General features: G+C 41.4%; 1 protein-coding gene across 4 annotated transcripts in view; it reads right to left on the bottom strand.

Annotated features, from left to right (window-relative positions):
• Positions 1 to 15,431: 15,431 nt before the first annotated feature.
• SEC11C (SEC11 homolog C, signal peptidase complex subunit) overlaps positions 15,432 to 19,153 on the bottom strand; it is a 51,498-nt gene continuing 47,776 nt past the window's right edge. For all 4 annotated transcript variants that reach the window (XM_056544515.1, XM_056544524.1, XM_056544507.1 and 1 more), the window contains one exon: positions 15,432 to 16,096. In XM_056544515.1, the coding sequence (XP_056400490.1) occupies positions 16,043 to 16,096 (54 nt within the window). In that variant the 3' untranslated portion in view covers positions 15,432 to 16,042. The remainder of the gene's footprint in view (positions 16,097 to 19,153) is intronic.

Below are 19,153 nucleotides of genomic sequence, written 5' to 3' on the forward strand. Positions count from 1 at the left end.
ACTATCCTTTATATAAGATAGGGATAGGCATAAGGCTATCCTTCATATAAGATAGAGATAGGTATAAGTCTATCCTTCATATAAGACAGGGATAGGCATAAGGTTATCCTTCATATAAGATAGGGATAGGTATAAGACTATCCTTCATATAAGATAGGGATAGGTATAAGACTATCCTTCATATAAGATAGGGATAGGTATAAGACTATCCTTTATATAAGATAGGGATAGACATAAGGCTATCCTTCATATAAGATAGAGATAGGTATAAGACTATCCTTCATATAAGATAGGGATAGGTATAAGGCTATCCTTCATATATTATAGGGATAGGTATAAGGCTATCCTTCATATAAGATAGGGATAGGAATAAGACTATTCTTCATATAAGATAGAGATAGGTATAAGGCTATCCTTCATATAAGATAGGGATAGGTATAAGGCTATCCTTTATATAAGATAGGGATAGGTATAAGACTATCTTTCATATATTATAGGGATAGGTATAAGACTATCCTTCATATAAGATAGGGATAGGTATAAGACTATTCTTCATATAAGATAGAGATAGGCATAAGGCTATCCTTCATATAAGATAGGGATAGGTATAAGGCTATCCTTCATATAAGATAGGGATAGGCATAAGACCATCCTTCATATAAGATAGGGATAGGTATAAGGCTATCCTTCATATAAGATAGGGATAGGTATAAGACTATCTTTCATATATTATAGGGATAGGTATAAGACTGTCCTTCATATAAGATAGGGATAGGCATAAGACTATCCTTCATATCTATATAAAACTCAACGTGTGTGTGTATGTATGTATGTATGTATATAAGTATATATGTATGTGTGTATGTATGTTTATATGTAGGTATGTATGTATGTATGTATATAAGTATATATGTATGTATGTATGTATATATGTATGTTTATATGTACGTATGTATGTTCCACAAAAACTTTCAGACGGCTAAAGATATTAACATGAAACTTGGCCCCATGTTACTTATATGTCAACAACAAACATAGGATAAGTAATTTAACCCTTACTCACCCCCATTTGCCAGGGGCGGGGCTTATGTTTAAAGTCCCATACAAGTCAATGGGAAATATATGTTACTGCATAACTTCCAAACGGCAGGAGATATTTCGATAATACTTGGTCACATGTTACTTCTATGTCCACTTAAAATATAGGATAGTTAAGTTAACCCTTAACTACCCCCATTTGAGAGGGTCAGGGTTTTTTTTTTTTTTTAAAGTCCCATGCAAATCAATGGGAAATGTATGTTCCCATATAATTTCCTTTAGGCTGGAGCTATTTCATTACCTGGTACACATATTACGGGTCAGGATATGAGGACGGGATGGGAGGTCGGGATAGGAGGACGGGATATGAGGACGAGATATGAGGTCGGGATAGGAGGTCGGGTAGGAGGTCGGGATAGGATGTCGGGTAGGAGGTCGGGATAGGAGGACAAGATAGGAGGACGGGATAGGAGGTCTGGATAGGAGGTTGGGATAGGAGGTCGAGATAGGAGGATGGGATAGGAGGTCAAGATAGGAGGTCGAGATAGGAGGACGGGAAAGGAGGTCGGGATAGGAGGTCGGGATAGGAGGACGGGATAGGAGGTTGAGATAGGAGGTTGAGATAGGAGGATGGGATAGGAGGTCGAGATAGGAGGACGGGATAGGAGGTCGGGATAGGAGGTCAGGATAGGAGGTCGGGATAGGAGCTTGAGATTGGAGGACGGGATAGGAGTTCGAGATAGGAGGACGGGATAGGAGGTCGAGGACGGGATAGCAGGACGGGATAGGAGGATGGGATAGGAGGACGGCATACGAGGTCGGGATAGGAGGACGGGATAGGAGGTCGGGACAGGAGGTCGAGATAGGAGGTCGGGATGTGGGGTTGGGATATGACAACAATATATGAGGACTGGATATGAAGTCAAAAGCTTCTTCCTTTGTTTATTTACCTCCCCAAAAAGGATTAGGAAGGAAAAACCGGGCAACGCCGGGTACTCAGCTAGTATATATAATATACAGGATAGGTCCAGGAACTATTCATAGTAATCAGGATATAAGGCAGACTAGATGGGCCGAATGGATCTTATCTGCCGACACAATATATGTTTCCAATGCCACAGGGTTCACTTACTTCTTCCTATATACACTGCCTATTCAAATTAATGGGCCAAAATATAATGGCGGGGTCAGTTCTCGAGAGCAGAAGCTGTGGGGGTCACAAGCTGAACTCACCCCATAACATCCATAGGGGGTAATGGAGCATATAGAGAGGGGTGTTCTGATGGAAAATCCCTTTAATATGTTATCTACAGTAGTTTTCTGTTTGAATATAATTTACCATTTTTTTTTTACCATTCCAGAGTTTTTTGCCGATTCTACACATTTTTTCGGACGTGGGCCAGGGCTGTGTCACCGCACACGTTATATGTAAATCAGATTGTAAGCATTCATCAGCTGATTCATTGTGCTCATTGTGTTCTGTAGTCAGTGTCTTCCCATAAATCTCATTGTATAACATTTATCAGGGCTCCTCAATGCTATCTCACCCCATCAGGGCAGACAGAAGCCTTGTGAGAGGACACAACAATCCGCACAGATAAATGACATATGTGAGGGGACCGGCCCATAATGGGGAATAGCTAAACTAGCCTGGGTACTGTATAGAAATACACCATCACATGTAGCAATGTGACGCTCTAAGCCAGTGTTTCCCAACCAAGGTGCCTCCAGCTGCTGCAAAACTACATCTCCCAGGGAGTTGCAGTTTTGCAACAGCTGGAGGCACCCTGGTTGGGAAACACTTCTCTAGGCCAAGACAGAATGTACATCTAAATATTGTGTATTATTATATATACTAGCTGAGTACCCGGCGTTGCCCGGTTTTTCCTTCCTAATCCTTGTTGGGGAGGAAAATCAACAAAGGAGGAAGCTTTTGACTTCATATTCCATCCTCATATATTGTTCTCATATCCCAACCCCATATCCCGTCCTCATCCCGACCTCCTATCCCGTCCTCATATCCCAACCTCATATCCCGTCCTCATAATCCTTCATCATATCTCGACCTCATATCCTGACCTCCTATCCCGACCTCATATCTCGTCCCCCAATCCCGTCCTCCTATCCCGTACTCATATCCTGACCTCCTATCTCGACCTCATATCCCGTCCTCCTATCCCATCCTCCTTTCTCGACCTCATATCCTGTCCTCATATCCCGTCCTCATATTCTGACCTCATATCTCAACCTCCTATCCCGTCCTCATAATCCTTCATCATATCTCGACCTCATATCCTGACCTCCTATCCCGACCTCATATCTCGTCCCCCAATCCCGTCCTCCTATCCCGTACTCATATCCTGACCTCCTATCTCGACCTCATATCCCGTCCTCCTATCCCATCCTCCTTTCTGGGAGTTGCAGTTTGGCCCCCCTAGTGGTTGCTACAGTAAAGATCGATTTACTTTCACTTTCAATCCCCCCCCCCCCCACTGTCGATTCCCTCCCTGATCAGGATCCTGCAGGCTCCAGCGAAGATCCCAGGTCCCCAGGCATCTTCTCCTGCAGGTACGGCCTCCATCTTCTTCCCAGATCCCCTCGACATCCAGGAACGGGCAGAACGGGGGGTTGCCATGGCAACCCCCTGTCCTGCGCTGCCATTGGTCAGAACTCCGTTCTGAGTAATGGCAGGGGATAGGAGTAGATCGCAGCTTTGCGACCTCACTCCTATCCTTTAGCCTCATCGGGGCTGTTGCTGACAACTCCGATCAGCCCTATTTTCCGGGTGATCGGGTCACCAGAGACCCGATCAGCCCGGAATTGGAGAAAATCGCATGTCTGAATTGACATGCGATTTTCTCCGATCGCCGACATGGGGGGGTCTCAGGACCCCCCTGGGCGATGTGCCAGGGTGCCTGCTGAATGATTTCAGCAGGCATCCGGCTCCGGTCCCCAACCGGCTAGCGGTGGGGACCGGATTTCCCACGGGCGTATGGATACGCCCTCGGTCCTTAAAGACTCGGAATGCAGGGCGTATCCATACGCCCTGTGTCCAGAAGAGGTTAAGTGGACATATAAGTATGGGGGGAGATTTATCAGAACCTGTGTAGAGGAAAAAAGGACCAGTTATCCATAGCAACCAATCAGATCCCTTCTTTCACTTTTCAGAGGCCTATTTTAAAAATGAAAGAAGTAATCTGATTGGTTGCTATGGGCAACTGGTCAAGCTTGCTTTTTTGAAGTCTCGGCATAGGAATCACATTACAGATAAGATTGTCTGACGTGTTTCGCACCAGCCGTTGCTTAATCATAGACTAAATCACAATACAACACACTAAATACAGGAGTCATGTGACCCATTACATCACAAGTTTAAAATTCAAGACAAGTGGAAAACCCGGAATTGAGATTCATATTAGGATCCCTTACATCTGGCATCATTAGGATCCCTTAGTTCACGTATCCCATCGGTAAACATCAGCAGTGAATAATATACAGCACTTAGTATTCTCTGAAAGTGTAACAAGTATTGGTTTTTCTACTTTATTAGTATTAGCATAGTACCCATTTAACATCATTATTGATATAACAACCAAACTGGCAAGTGGAAGTCCACCACAACCAAACGTAGATTTTTCCGTATCCTCCATTTTTTGTTTTAGTTTTTAATAGGTGCATTTTTTGTATTTAAATTTATTCAGATTATTTTTATTTATTTTATATAGCACTCAATATTTATTAATTGGATACTATACAATTATTTTAATATCCATTTAAATTTCAGTTTGAGATTAATCCCTTATAATCTTCATATATAGAGGATCATCAGACAGATCTGCATGTTATGCTGAACACCTTGTATATAGGAGCAGTATTATAGTAGTTATGGAATCCATGTAGAATAAACACATCTGCACTCACCTGTAAAATATATCCTTTATTGCATCATCACAAGAAGGTAGAAGCCGGCCTAGGTAGGGTCGGGAATGGAGTGCAGCAGCCCCCCTGCACACCGGACATCACCTCTCCCTGCACGGGACACTCCCGACATTATTTGCACATGAGAGCCTACAGTAGTGCCATCTTATTCTTTTTTCAACTACCTCATTATAGTAGTTATATTCTTGTACATAGGAGGCAGTATTATAGTAGTTATATTCTTCTACATAGGAGACAGTATATAAGTAGTTATATTCTTGTATATAGGAGCAGCATTATAGTAGTTATATTCTTGTACATAGGGGCAGTATTATAGTAGTTATATTCTTGTATATAGGAGGCAGTATTATAGTAGTTATATTCTTGTATATAGGAGCAGTATTATAGTAGTTATATTCTTGTACATAGGAGCAGTATTATAGTAGTTATATTCTTGTACATAGGAGGCAGTATTATAGTAGTTATATTCTTGTATATAGAAGCAGTATTATAGTAGTTATATTCTTGTACATAGGAGCAGTATTATAGTAGTTATATTCTTGTACATAGGGGGCAGTATTATAGTAGTTATATTCTTGTACATAGGAGGCAGTATTATAGTAGTTATATTCTTGTACATAGGAGCAGTATTATAGTAGTTATATTCTTGTACATAGGGGGCAGTATTATAGTAGTTATATTCTTGTACATAGGAGGCAGTATTATAGTAGTTATATTCTTGTACATAGGAGACAGTATTATAGTAGTTATATTCTTGTATATAGGAGGCAGTATTATAGTAGTTATGTGGAGGGGAGATAGAGAGATAGGACCGCACCGCGGTCACCCACAATATCCGGGAGTGTGTACACTGTGACAGGGGATGTCGGAGGTATGGAGCGGGGTGGTGCAAAAAAGCAGGAGAGAACAATGTCCAAAATAGCAAATTGAGAAAAAGGTTGCTTCTGCACTCACCCTTCTTGCGCTGTGTCACTGAGTTAGTCCATGTACGGCCGGCCGCTGTACGGGAGATGATACGGAGAGATCGCTGCAGCCGGAGCTGAGCGGTGACAGCTACGAGCTCGTTTCGCGGTTAAAACCGCTTCTTCGGGCCTCACCTCGTGTCTGTCCGAGCACATCCTTTTTCTGGGCGCTCCTATGACGTCATCCTCGGTAGGAGGAGACTAGTGTTACCTGTTCAGGTACGTGATTGACATTCACAAAAAATGTTATCAAAGTGAATAAAAACAAAGAAGTTGCAATAAGAATATAAAAATGTGTAAGGGGGGAGTGAGATAAATTCAAACAAAAGGGGAAGTTTTTATGTACACGTGGATTGCAGAATTGGTTTGTGTCAGTGTACGGGGCGTAATACACTGGAGCTCACAGAAATACTGTAAGCTCGTTGCGATCATTAAGCCCCAAAATGCCCATGACATCGGTCTTAATGATCCAATGTGCCTCTCGCTGTCGGAGGACTTTCTCTCTGGCTGTGCCCCCGGTGGCTATTTTTTCTAAGCCGCAGAAAATCAGTGTTTTTTCATCACTGTTGTGGTGAGCCTTCATATGCTCGATTAGTCTGGCCGAGCCGATCCCTGTTTTAAGGGACCGTTTGTGCTCCCTGAATCTAGAAAAAAGGCAGCGTTTGGTGGACCCTATGTAGTACCTTTTACAGGGACATAGGATCGCATATATGACCCATTCTGATCTGCAGAAAATAAAGTCATGTATAGAAATGTCACAGTTTCCCAATTTTATGTAGGCGCCTCTGTACATCTGGGGGCAGTGGATACATGTCCCACATTTGTAGTTTCCTTTTAATTCATTTTTCGCCATCCAGTTCTCGCCAAGTTTTTTGCTGGAGAAAGAGGAGGAGACTAATTGGTTTTTCAGACTTTCACTCCTGCGGAAAGTGACCAGCGTTTTTTTCATTGCGGCTTTTTGTAGGACAGGATCTCTTTCGAGAATGTGCCAATTATTGAGAAGAGCTTTTCTGATTACAGTGGCAAGAGGGTTATATTGAAAAGAAAAAACAAATCTCTGCTCTTCAATGTCTTTTTCCGTTTTTGCAGACGTGGCATGTTTTTAATTTTTCTTATATTTTTTGTTGATCAAGTCACTGCGGGGGATCTTTTTCACTCTCTCCAGAGCTTCTTTTAGTAACCTGGGAGGATAACCTCTTTCTTGGAATCTGCTGGTGAGTTCGTCAGCTTGTTTTATGAAACCTTCTTCTGTACTATTAATCTTTTTTATCCGGAGGTATTGGCTGTATGGTAGAGCATTTTTTGTGTGCTGAGGATGATAGCTTTGGTAGTGGAGATACGAGTTGGTGGCTGTCTCCTTTCTGTATCCTGTAGTTGTTATGTTGCCATCTCTAATGTGGATCTCTACGTCCAGAAATTCAATTTTTTCGGCTGAAAATTTACTGGTGAAGAACTTGTTCATCCTGTTATGATTATTTAGGTACTGCACAAACTCGTTGAATTCGTATTCTTCGCCTTCCCATGCAATAAACACATCGTCCACAAAGCGACTGTACAATTTAATATGTCCGATATAAGGATTTTGTGAACTGTAGATGATCTTCTGCTCAAGTGCTGCCAAAAAAAGGTTTGCGAAGGTACATGCGACCGGTGTCCCCATCGCCGTACCTGTACGCTGGGAGTACCAATCCCCATCAAATGAGAAGCAATTGTTGGTGAGAATTAACTCCAAGTCCTCTTTCACAAAGTTAGTGTAAGCTTCACTTTTACCGGCGGTGATCAGGAAATCACCTATTACCCGGATCCCCAATTCTTGTGGGATCCGGGTATAGAGGCTCTCTACATCAATGGTAGCCAGTCTGTATGAGTCAGACCATTGGGTGCTGTCTAGAGTTTTTAGGAAGCTGTCTGTGTCCTTCAGGTAAGAAGGTACACTTACCAGTAAAGGTCTCAATAGCCAGTCCAGATCCTGGGAGAGGTATTCCAAGGGTGCCCCAATTCCTGCAACAATGGGTCTCCCCAGGGGAGATTCCAAGCTTTTGTGAACCTTAGGTAAAAAATACCAGTGCGGTTTTTTTGCGCATTCTGGTATAAGCTTTTCAGCTTTCTTCTTGTCTAGAAGTCCTTTCTCCACATTCTTGTGCAAATATGTTCTCAGCCTGGAAATTATTTTATTTGTGGGATCCGTGGCAAGGGGCAGGTATACCTCCTGGTTCTTTAATTGACGGTGCGCTTCCTTCAGATAATACTCTTTTGACATCACCACTACACTCCCACCTTTGTCGGCTTTTTTGATGACCAAATCTTGTCTGGTGCGGAGCCATTTGAGTGCTTTTTGTTCTTTCAAGGATAAATTACTTGTGGTACTGGGGTAGATGAGGGATTTGACATCTTTCATCACCTGAGCAGAGAATATATCGAGGCTACTCCCTGGTTGTATTTGGGGGGTGAAAGTAGACGGTACCCCTCCTTTAAATGTGTCAGGTGGGGGTATAATTTCCTCCTGCGATATGGGGTTGCTGTCTCTGTCCATATTCACCAGATCAAGAAGGCATTCTTGCTCAAATGGTGAAAAGGTTCCTGGTGCGAAAAATCCTAAAGGGCCAATGCTGGCTTGTACTTCTCCTTCTTTAACCACAATGGGTTTACTGGTTTTATTGGTGGCTGTCTCAAAGAATTTATGCAGATTTATTCTCCTTATTCCTTTAAAAAGGTCCACTTCAAAAGAAACAGGATTGAAGGGGGCGGGGATACAGTAATTTAGTCCTTTGGATAATAATGTCAAACAGTCATCATCCAAAGGGATGTCGGAAAGATTAAGTACTGTGGAGGTTTTTATATTTTCTTGTTCCAGGTCACTTGTCTTCTGGGTCTTTGTGTTCTTCCTTTTTCTGCCCCGCCTGATGCGTTTTCTGGCGGGGCTCTTGCGTTTTTTGAAACCTCTATTGTCTTGTCCTCCTCTCTGGTAACATTCTCTTCTGCAGAGCTGGAATCGGTATCCGATGTCCAGTATTCTCTGTTTTTGGTCCGTGGTTTAGTATATTTCTTCCTCGGTACTCTTTTTTTCTGTTCTCTGTCCTGTTTCCATTCGAAAATGCGGTCATTTTCGTAGTCCATCTTATCCCTCAGAAATTTGTCTTATTTTCTTTCCTTAATTTCTGCTTGTATGGGGATAAGTCTTTTTTCTAATTTCTGCAGGAACTGTTGCGATTGTCCTTCGGTAAGTCTTTTCCTTAGTTCTGTCTTGCATTTCAATAATTCTGTGGTTACAGAATTATATTCTTCCTCATTTCTTTTTAAGATTAAATTCATCATTTTCTCAGCAGTATCTAGTTGGATTTGTTTCCATTCTGCTTGAAACTGGGGGTCGGATTGGTACTGTGATGCCTCTCTGAAATGACGTAATCCTCTTGGTACTCTTTTGCTGCTTTGATATGATTTCAGAGATTTCACGGTCCAGAAAAGTCTGACTTCTTTTTCTGCTAGGTTACTGATTCTGTATTCCAAGTTTCGTGTACTGATGACCTGCGTGTCATCTTTAGTATTGCATTCTTCAAAAAATTCCTCAACGTTTTCTCTCCCTAAAATTAGGGCTTCGGCCTGGTGATCCATACTTGATTCCCCTTCTTCATGCACTTCCATGTGCGACATCATCATATGATGGAAGAAAAAGATCCCGGAGTCCGTGGGTATGCGAGTAGCGTGCAAAGTCCAAAAAATAGGTACAATACAAAAAATGTGGAGGGGAGATAGAGAGATAGGACCGCACCGCGGTCACCCACAATATCCGGGAGTGTGTACACTGTGACAGGGGATGTCGGAGGTATGGAGCGGGGTGGTGCAAAAAAGCAGGAGAGAACAATGTCCAAAATAGCAAATTGAGAAAAAGGTTGCTTCTGCACTCACCCTTCTTGCGCTGTGTCACTGAGTTAGTCCATGAACGGCCGGCCGCTGTACGGGAGATGATTCGGAGAGATCGCTACAGCCGGAGCTGAGCGGTGACAGCTACGAGCTCGTTTCGCGGTTAAAACCGCTTCTTCGGGCCTCACCTCGTGTCTGTCTGAGCGCATCCTTTATCTGGGCGCTCCTATGACGTCATCCTCGGTAGGAGGAGACTAGTGTTACCTGTTCAGGTACGTGATTGACATTCACAAAAATATTATAGTAGTTATATTCTTGTACATAGGAGGCAGAATTATACTAGTTATATTCTTGTACATAGGAGCATTATTATAGTAGTTATAGTCTTGTACATAGAAGGCAGTATTATAGTAGTTATATTCTTGTACATAGGGGGCAGTATTATAGAAGTTATATTCTTGTACATAAAAGCAGTATTATAGTAGTTATATTCTTGTACATAGGGGGCAGTATAATAGTAGTTATATTCTTGTACATAGGAGCAGTATTATAGTAGTTATATTCTTGTATATAGGAGCAGTATTATAGTAGTTGTATTCTTGTACATAGGAGCAGTATTATAGTAGTTATCAAACATATGTAGAAAGCAGGGACGTCACTCACCGGGGTACTGTGCCGATAATTCTTTATTTCTTTAAGGTGCAAAAGGGAACTGTGGAGCCCGAGCTCAGGGCGTCTTTCATTTTCGCTGCACTAGCTGAGAGTGCGATCTAAGGAATTTAGGGGTAGTTGTGCCGGCTGCTCGCTTCTGTGTGCCGCTTGTGAATTATAGTAGTTATATTCTTGTACATAGGAGGCAGTATTATAGTAGTTATATTCTTGTACATAGGAGGCAGTATTATAGTAGTTATATTCTTGTACATAGGAGCAGTATTATAGTAGTTATATTCTTGTACATAGGAGCAGTATTATAGTAGTTATATTCTTGTATATAGGAGCAGTATTATAGTAGTTGTATTCTTGTACATAGGAGCAGTATTATAGTAGTTATATTCTTGTACATAGGAGGCAGTATTATAGTAGTTATATTCTTGTACATAGGAGGCAGTATTATAGTAGTTAAATTCTTATACTTAGGGACAGTATTATAGTAGTTATATTCTTGTACATATGAGGCAGTATTATAGTAGTTATATTCTTGTACATAGGAGGCAGTATTATAGTAGTTATATTCTTATACTTAGGGACAGTATTATAGTAGTTATATTCTTGTACATAAATATGCAGTTTTAAAGTTGTTAGTTTCTCAACCTATGGGGGTAGACTTATTTCATGTATTACTCCCTCCTCCCTGCTGTTTCTAGGTGTCTATAAACTTTAGTAAATAATCACAACTGACCTTGACTTGTCCACCTGGAAACATCATAGACTGTGATAAACACTACAACTTGTACACTTCTACAAAACACGATCCTATATCTAGCTACGATAACATTTGCCATATGTAGAATCCACAATACGTTTCTCTGATATCAGGGGTCTGGTAGATGATTAACAGGCAGATGTAGTTAGCTCCTGTGTAACAAATTGTTAATGTCCGCTCTTGTTTTGACACCTGCCTCAGATATCTACCTGTCCCATACATGACAATGAGGAGGAGAGGGATGTAATGGGTATAGGGATGAAAGCTTTACGATTGTAGCAAGGTCAGAATTCAACCACTGAATGACACCAATGAAAGATTGTGCCGCAAACACCCGTTTATTGGGTGGCCATAGTAACACACAAATATTTTCATAATCGGTTACAATGCAGCGATAGAAAGTGTTGACATCTTACAGAGTATTCGGAAGTGAAGACACAGGCGGGTATATTACTCTTTTCAGTAAGAATTATTTTGCTAATTTATGTAGATTTATAATGAAGAACTAGATGAAGCCACATAGATCATGAAGTAGGGTAATAAAGACGGGGAACACTGGGCCCACCAGAGAGGATAATTCTGAGGGTCTATCCCCCAGCAGTCAGTCAGAAGAGCATTTGTGAGGTCAGACACTGGTACTGAAAGAGGCTTACAATCTCCATTCTAGGTCATCCCAAAGGTGTTGGATGGGGTTGAGGTCAGGTTCCTCCATACCACACTCCCAGAACATGCCTATATTGAACTTGCTGTGAGTGCGGTCATGCTGGACCCGAAAAAGGGCGAACCCAAATTGTTTCCAAAAAGGCAGAAGCAACAATTGTCCAAAATATCTTGGTATGCTCAGCTTGATTAGAACAGGAAAATATTCAAATCCTGGACTGTTGGAGGCCTTTAGGACCTTTTCTTTACACTACTCCATCCGCTGCTTTGCATTGTACTTGGTGATGCAAAACCTTATGCCAAAGTCAGCCGCACCCTATGTCCTGGGTTTGTACAGCCGACTCTCTAAGGTGTGACAACCACCTGACTAACCAACAACAGATGATGTTGGTGGAGAGAAGGGTCAGGCCTGTTGTATTATCGATGCCTGTCCCTTATGTTCTTTAAGGGATAAGGGTACTTTCACATGGACGGTCCGCAACGTATCTTACGTTACGGATCCACTGGCGATGGACCCCTACATTGTGCCTGCTCATAGCAGCAATCCACCTCTATGAGCAGACATCCTGCGATGTCCAAGTTGCCGCACACATGTGCAGTATACTCACACACATCGCTTCCACTCCTCCTCCTCCCTGAGCTAGGCTGAGAACAGCCGCAATGTGTGGCGAGTATACTGCGCATGTTCGCGGTGACTCAGGTGGACTGCCGCTATGAGCAGGCACAGATGGAGGCACAATGTAGGAGTCCATCGTCGGCAGATCCGTCCATGTGAACGTACCCTAAGCCGGTACCAGAGTGGTCTTGCTGCAGTTTACCCCTTTCCCTTAGATAACACATGACCTTTTGGCCTTGCCAAATGTTCATATACTGTATATTAGGTCAGGAGAAATGACTTTCAGCCAACAGTTATTAATAATTTATTTTGATTCAGAGTATGGAGCCAGTGCCATTTTGTCACACTAGTGGCTTAATATCCTAAAGGACTGTGTATTCGTGGTACCCCAATTGGGGGCAACCTGGTCCTTTTGTATAGGCTTTGCTGAGTTATAAAGCAGCACGTTTGTCGTTGTACCCATCACTGCTTGTTGCCAGCCTATTACTATAAGGGCCTGGGCATTGGAGACAATTTGGTTGCAAAATTGACTCTATAAAAAAATAGTGTGGCCATACAGTCCTTATACCCAGGTTTATCTGTCCACCGGGATACATAGGTGTTTATATCAACTTTGACCCACATTCTGAATAGGAATGGTGTTGTGATTTTATTCTTAAAATCTTTTTTTACTAGTCATTTTATTGCATTACCCAACAAAAGATACATTTTATAAAGTGTGGGGGTACATAAGGGTCTATGGTGCCCTCTAATTTGTTGTTAGTATTGAAAATGTATGAGTACTTTAGGCTTACATGGAGCTGTTTGGCCATGCCATGAAGCACTGGTTATTGTGAAGACGGTAATGCCAGATGATGTTAGGTCTCTGCAGGAATAGCCAGCAGAGCGTTGGTGACTTATGAACGTTGGTGACCCCCACTCTGTAACTGCACGTGGACTCCACTTCGTGGCTACCTCCATGTGATTCCTATACACGTCCACTTCTAAATAATACCACCTACAGCTGATGGTGAAAGATCTAGGAGGGAAGAAATTTCAGGAACTGACATGTTGCAGTGGTGGCTCCTATAACAGTACCACCCTGGCATCAGTAAGATCTATAGAACCACCCATTCTATCACAAATGTCTGTAAAAACCTAATGGAAAGATTTGTACCTTTTTCGTGTTTAAGACCCACTTCCGGTATTGGCTTACAAATATTGATGCAAAATACTGAGCCAAACACTGCCACGAGAACCCAGCCTTGAAGGGGTGCAGAGGAAGAGTGGTAAAGTTGCCCATAGCAACCAATCGGATCGCTTCTTTCATTTTTTTCAGCGGTCTTTTCAAAAATGAAAGAAGCGATCTGATTGGTTGCTATGGGCAACTCAGGAACTTTTCCACTGAACAAGTTTTGATAAATCTCCCCCCTAAACTCTAAAATTAAGTGGATGAGTCCAACACATTCATTCTTATAGAGTAGATCTGCATAGCAGCTGCAGACACAAAATAGTAGGAGATTTCCCAGTCTTTTTAGTTTACCTGGGTTATCCAGGAATGAGAAAAACAGAGCTGATTTCTTCCAAAAACAGCACCACACCTGTCAACAGGTTGTGTGTGGTATTACAGCTAAGTTCCACTGAAGTGAATGAAGCCAAATTGGACAGGCGTGGTGCTATTTTTGGATGAAATCAGCTCTATTTTTCCTTTCCTGGATAACCACTTTAATGTGCGATGGAGTAACAAATGGCTCCCAAAAATGTAATTGCAAATAAGTATTTGCTTAAAGGGTTACTCCGCTACCCAGCGTTCAGAACTCAATTGCCTGCGGGCTTCCATGTTCACGCCCGTGACATCACATGACGTGATGTTGCGTCCGCCCCCTCAATTCAAGTGTATGGAAGGGGGCGTGGCGGCCATCGCGCCCCCTTCCCATAGACTTTCATTGAGGAGGTTGGCCGTGATGTCACGAAGAGGCGGGCGTGAACACGGAAGCCTGCACACAGTGTTCCGAACTCAATGTTCTGGACGCTGGGGTGTGGAGTAACCTTTTAAATCCTTATGAGATTGTGTTTTCCTGGACCATATGGATGTCCAGCAAGAGGGAACCTCTGTGGGGTCCTTGAGCTGTCCTTTTATATTGGTATCAAATGTATTTGAAAACCAAATTTGTGGGGTTTGGTTTTCATAACTGTGCAGTACAAATGACATGTTCATTTTATTTTGCGGGTTAATAAGGTTATGGGGATACCACATCTATGCTGTTTTTTTGTTTTTATCTTACTACTCGTACCATTTTGTGTTACATTATTTTCTGTTTACTTTTTAATCAATTTTTTGCATAAGGGTATGTCTGCCTTACAGAATCAGAAATTCTGCTCAGAGATTCTGCTGCACCAATCTAGGGTCTTATTATTATTTAGCTTAAAATATTACAACCAATCATCAATATCAACATATAAAATTGGCTTCCAGCAGCCCACATTTTTTTTATTGATATGATATAGATCAGACCTTCACCGATGCAACTATAACAATTCTGTTATTTATTTAGTTTAATATTAGAAATGGTAATTTGTTTCTTTTATTATGCTCTTATTAAACTCATTTTTATACCTAATTAGGCTACTTGATTACTTGAGGGACATCATTTACTGACCAAAACCAGACAAACCAGACATTGCCCCTGCAGCAAAATATAGGCTATTTAGATCAATCCACTAGACAGCAGCTTTGTTTTCTAGCTCGTAGAGGGGCCCCGCTATATCCACAGGTTCCGTACGAGAACGGGGGTCCCTTATACCCTGAATGAACAGAGAGTTAGTGAAGTATGTGTACTGCCACTTTTCACTTGCTATGGGGCTGCCAAAGCCAGTAAGATGCCCCATGATGTTGCTTGGGGAGTGAGGGTGTAAGACATGAGAAAAAAATCAGAAACATCTATTTTTTTTATTATTATTATTTTATTGGGTCACATTTTTAGAAAAAAAATAAGCAATACATCATTAAACCTGACATATGGCTCAATGAACCCTACAAATAAAATAAAATAAATACATAGCAGGACTGGCTGGGTTTCTCTGAAGATATTTATTTTGTACCGGTTAATGACTTTTAGGCTATGTTCACACAGCGGAATATTTTCATAATGTCCACCCGGAAAAAACAGGCAGAAATTCTGCAAATAATGGGTTCTGCCGGCGCTAGATGCGCTCGGAAATGCGATGTCTCCACAGAAAGTAATGCATTTCAGTGCTGATTCCACCTAAAGAATTGACACAGTCATTCTATCAGCAGGAACCGGAATCAGAATTTCCATGGCTAAAACATCTGCCGTGGAAATTCCGGTGTGCACCGTGCAGCATAATCACTTTGAAAAGAATGGGACTTTGCTTCGACGGAATTAACAAGCAGAATTTCCACCAGATTCCGCTTGGAAATTTTGTTGTGTGAACATGGCCTTAGCGGGTGTGCTTTGCTCTGTGGAACAAACAATAAAAACAGGAAATATATTAAGATTTATTGGCTCTTTTTTCCTCCTCCTTCTTGGTCTGCTCTTCAGCTTAAGATTCTCGTTTTAAAAGTACAAAAGCTCCCATAATGGCCAGAACCGCGTACTGCAAGAGAAAAAGGGAGAGGTATTAGTGTCATAGAAAAACTAAAAATTCATTGTGAAATTACTAAAAATTATATTGCTGAATTCTGATGAATGGTTCCCCTTTCAAGGAGTAGAAAAAAAGAGCTGAGGACAGTGCCAGGTCTTGTGGGTATTACAACTTGGCTTCATTCACATTAATGGAACTGAGCTGCAATAACACACACAACCCGGACATAGGTGTGGTGCTTTTTATTTTTTCCCCTAATCCTGGATAACCCATAAAATAACAACCTTCATTTTACCATAAAATGTAATGGTAAATGTAATGTTATGTTAGGGCCCGGCTTCCATGGCATACTGTTAAAAAGAAGAAAGGAAGAAAAAAGAATATAAGAAAAAAAAGGAGAGGACGGCGCCTTGCGTAACTCCGTGAGAGAAGGGGTCCCTTTAAGGGGTACTCCCGTGGAAAACCATTTTTTTTTTTTTTTTATTAAATCAACTGGTGCCAAAAAGTTAAACAGATTTGTAAATTACTTCTATTAAAAAATCTTAATCCTTCCAGTGCTTATTAGGGGCTGTATACTACAGAGGAAATGCTTTTCTTTTTAGATTTCTCTGATGTCATGACCACAGTGCTCTCTGCTGACCTCTGCTGTCCATTTTTGGAACTGTCCAGAGCAGGAGAAAATCCCCATAGCAAACATATGCTGCTCTGGACAGTTCCTAAAATGGACAGCAGAGGTCAGCAGAGAGCACTGTGGTCATAACATCAGAGAAATCTAAAAAGAAAAGCATTTCCTCTGTAGTATACAGCCCATAAAATGTATTGGAAGGATTAAGATTTTTTAATAGAAGTAATTCACAAATCTGTTTATCTTTCTGGCACCAGTTGATTTAAAAAAAAAAAAAAGTTTTCCACGGGAGTACCCCTTTAAGTAACATCTCTCACCTGGAGTAAGACTATGGTTCGCGCATATCACCCCTATATATCAGGGGTACAGTGGTGATCCTAGTCGGCAGTGGTATGACTGGAATCCTGAGGTCTGGATCCTGTATAGTGGCAATGGTTCTCAGAGGAAAATAGCACTGCTGTGGCACTACCATCATGGATCAGACTTCAAGATTAAAAGAGGCCGTCAGGTGGAAATCCTTTTTTTTTTTTTTTTTTTTTTAAATCAGCAGGTGCCAGAAAGTTTAGATTTGTAAATTACTTCTATTCAAAAATCTTAATCCTTCCAGTACTTATCAGCTGCTATATGCTCCAGAGGAAGTTCTTTACTTTTTAAATTTGTTTTCTGTCTGATCACAGTGCTCTGTGCTGACACCTCTGTCCATGTCAGGAACTGTCCAGAGCAGCATAGGTTTACTATGGGGATTTGCTCCTACTCTGGACAGTTGCTGAGGCAGACAGAGTTGTAAGTATTTTTCAACTACTTTCCAGTCACAGGGCTCTCAGCTTACAACTGAGAGCACTGTGACTGGAAAGTAGTTGAAAAATACAACTTGCTCTGTAGCATACAGCAGCTGATAAGTACTGGAAGGATTAAAATTTTTATAAAGAAGTAATTTACAAATCTGTCAACATTTCTGGCACCAGTTGACTTAAAAAAAAAAAAAAAAAAAAACGGAGTACCCCTTTAATCTTCAACTGGTGCCAGAAAGTTTAACAGATTTGTAAATTACTTCTGTATAAAAATCTTAATCCTTCCAGTACTTATCAGCTACTGTATGCTACAGAGGAAGTTGTATAGTTCTTTCAAGTCTGACCACAGTGCTCTCTGCTGACACCTGACTGTCTGTCTCAGGAACTGCCAAGAGCAGGAACAAGTCCCCATAGCAAACCTATCCTGCACCGGACAGTTCTTGACATGGACAGAGGTGTCAGCAGAGAGCACTGTGGTCAGACAGAAAACAAATTTAAAAACAAAAGAACTTCCTCTGGAGCATATAGCAGCTGATAAGTAGTGGAAGGAGTAAGATTATTGAATAGTAATGTACAAATCTGTTTAACTTTCTGGCACCAGTTGATTTAAAATAAATTGTTTTCCACTGGAGTACACCTTTTAGAATATCAACAAATTTTATTATTTCCACAACAAGAGAAAGATGTCCAGTGCAGTTTCGATGCAATATGTCTTTATTTCAACAATCAAACAGACATGGACGGTGCAAAATTAAACAGATTTGTAAATTACTTCTATTAAAAAATCTTAATCCTACTATGAGCTTCTGAAGTTAAGGTTGTTCTTTTCTGTCTAAATCCTCACTGATGACACGTGTCTCGGGAAACGCCCAGTTTAGAAGCAAATCCCCATAGCAAACCTCTTCTAAACTGGGCGTTTCCCGAGACAGGTGTCATCAGAGAGCACTTAGACAGAAAAGAACAACCTTAACTTCAGAAGCTCATAAGTACTGAAAGGATTACGATTTTTTAATAGAAGTAATTTACAAATCTGTTTAACTTTCTGGAGCCAGTTGATGTATAAAAAAAAGTTATTTCCTGGATAACCCCTTTAAGTCCCTTCCTGTCGCATTAGAGGCAAGTGGGAGTGTTGATTGTTGTGATTGTTTAAACAAATTTTATTGACACATCATACAAAAAAAAAGGTGTCCATCTGGCAAGACGCGTTTCAGGAGCTAGTGCTCCCTTTTTCAATTACAGTGAAAGCTTTACTAGTACTACATTCCGAAACACGTCTTGTTAGATGTGCACCTTTCATTGTTTTTTTTTTATATGATGGGTCAATAAAATTTGTGGATACTCAATCTTCAAGTCTGATCTGTGACGGTAGCACCACCGCAGTGCTTTTCTTTTTTTTCCTCCCAGAACCATGGCATCCCATTGGCACACCACGATCATGTTGTGGGGTTACAGATGGGAGTGACAGAGGGGGGGCCTCCCACGCACTGTAAAACCGCTTACAGCATCTAAAGTAATGTTTTCCAAACAATGTGCCCCAAGCTGTTGCAAAACTACAACTCCCAGCATGATGGGAGTTGTGATTTTGCAACAGCTGGAGACACAGTTTTTGGAAAATACTGATCTAAAAAGAGTTAAAGGGGTACTCCGGGGGAA

This window comes from Hyla sarda, chromosome 1 (genome assembly GCF_029499605.1).
Source record: "Hyla sarda isolate aHylSar1 chromosome 1, aHylSar1.hap1, whole genome shotgun sequence".
NCBI lineage: Eukaryota > Metazoa > Chordata > Amphibia > Anura > Hylidae > Hyla > Hyla sarda.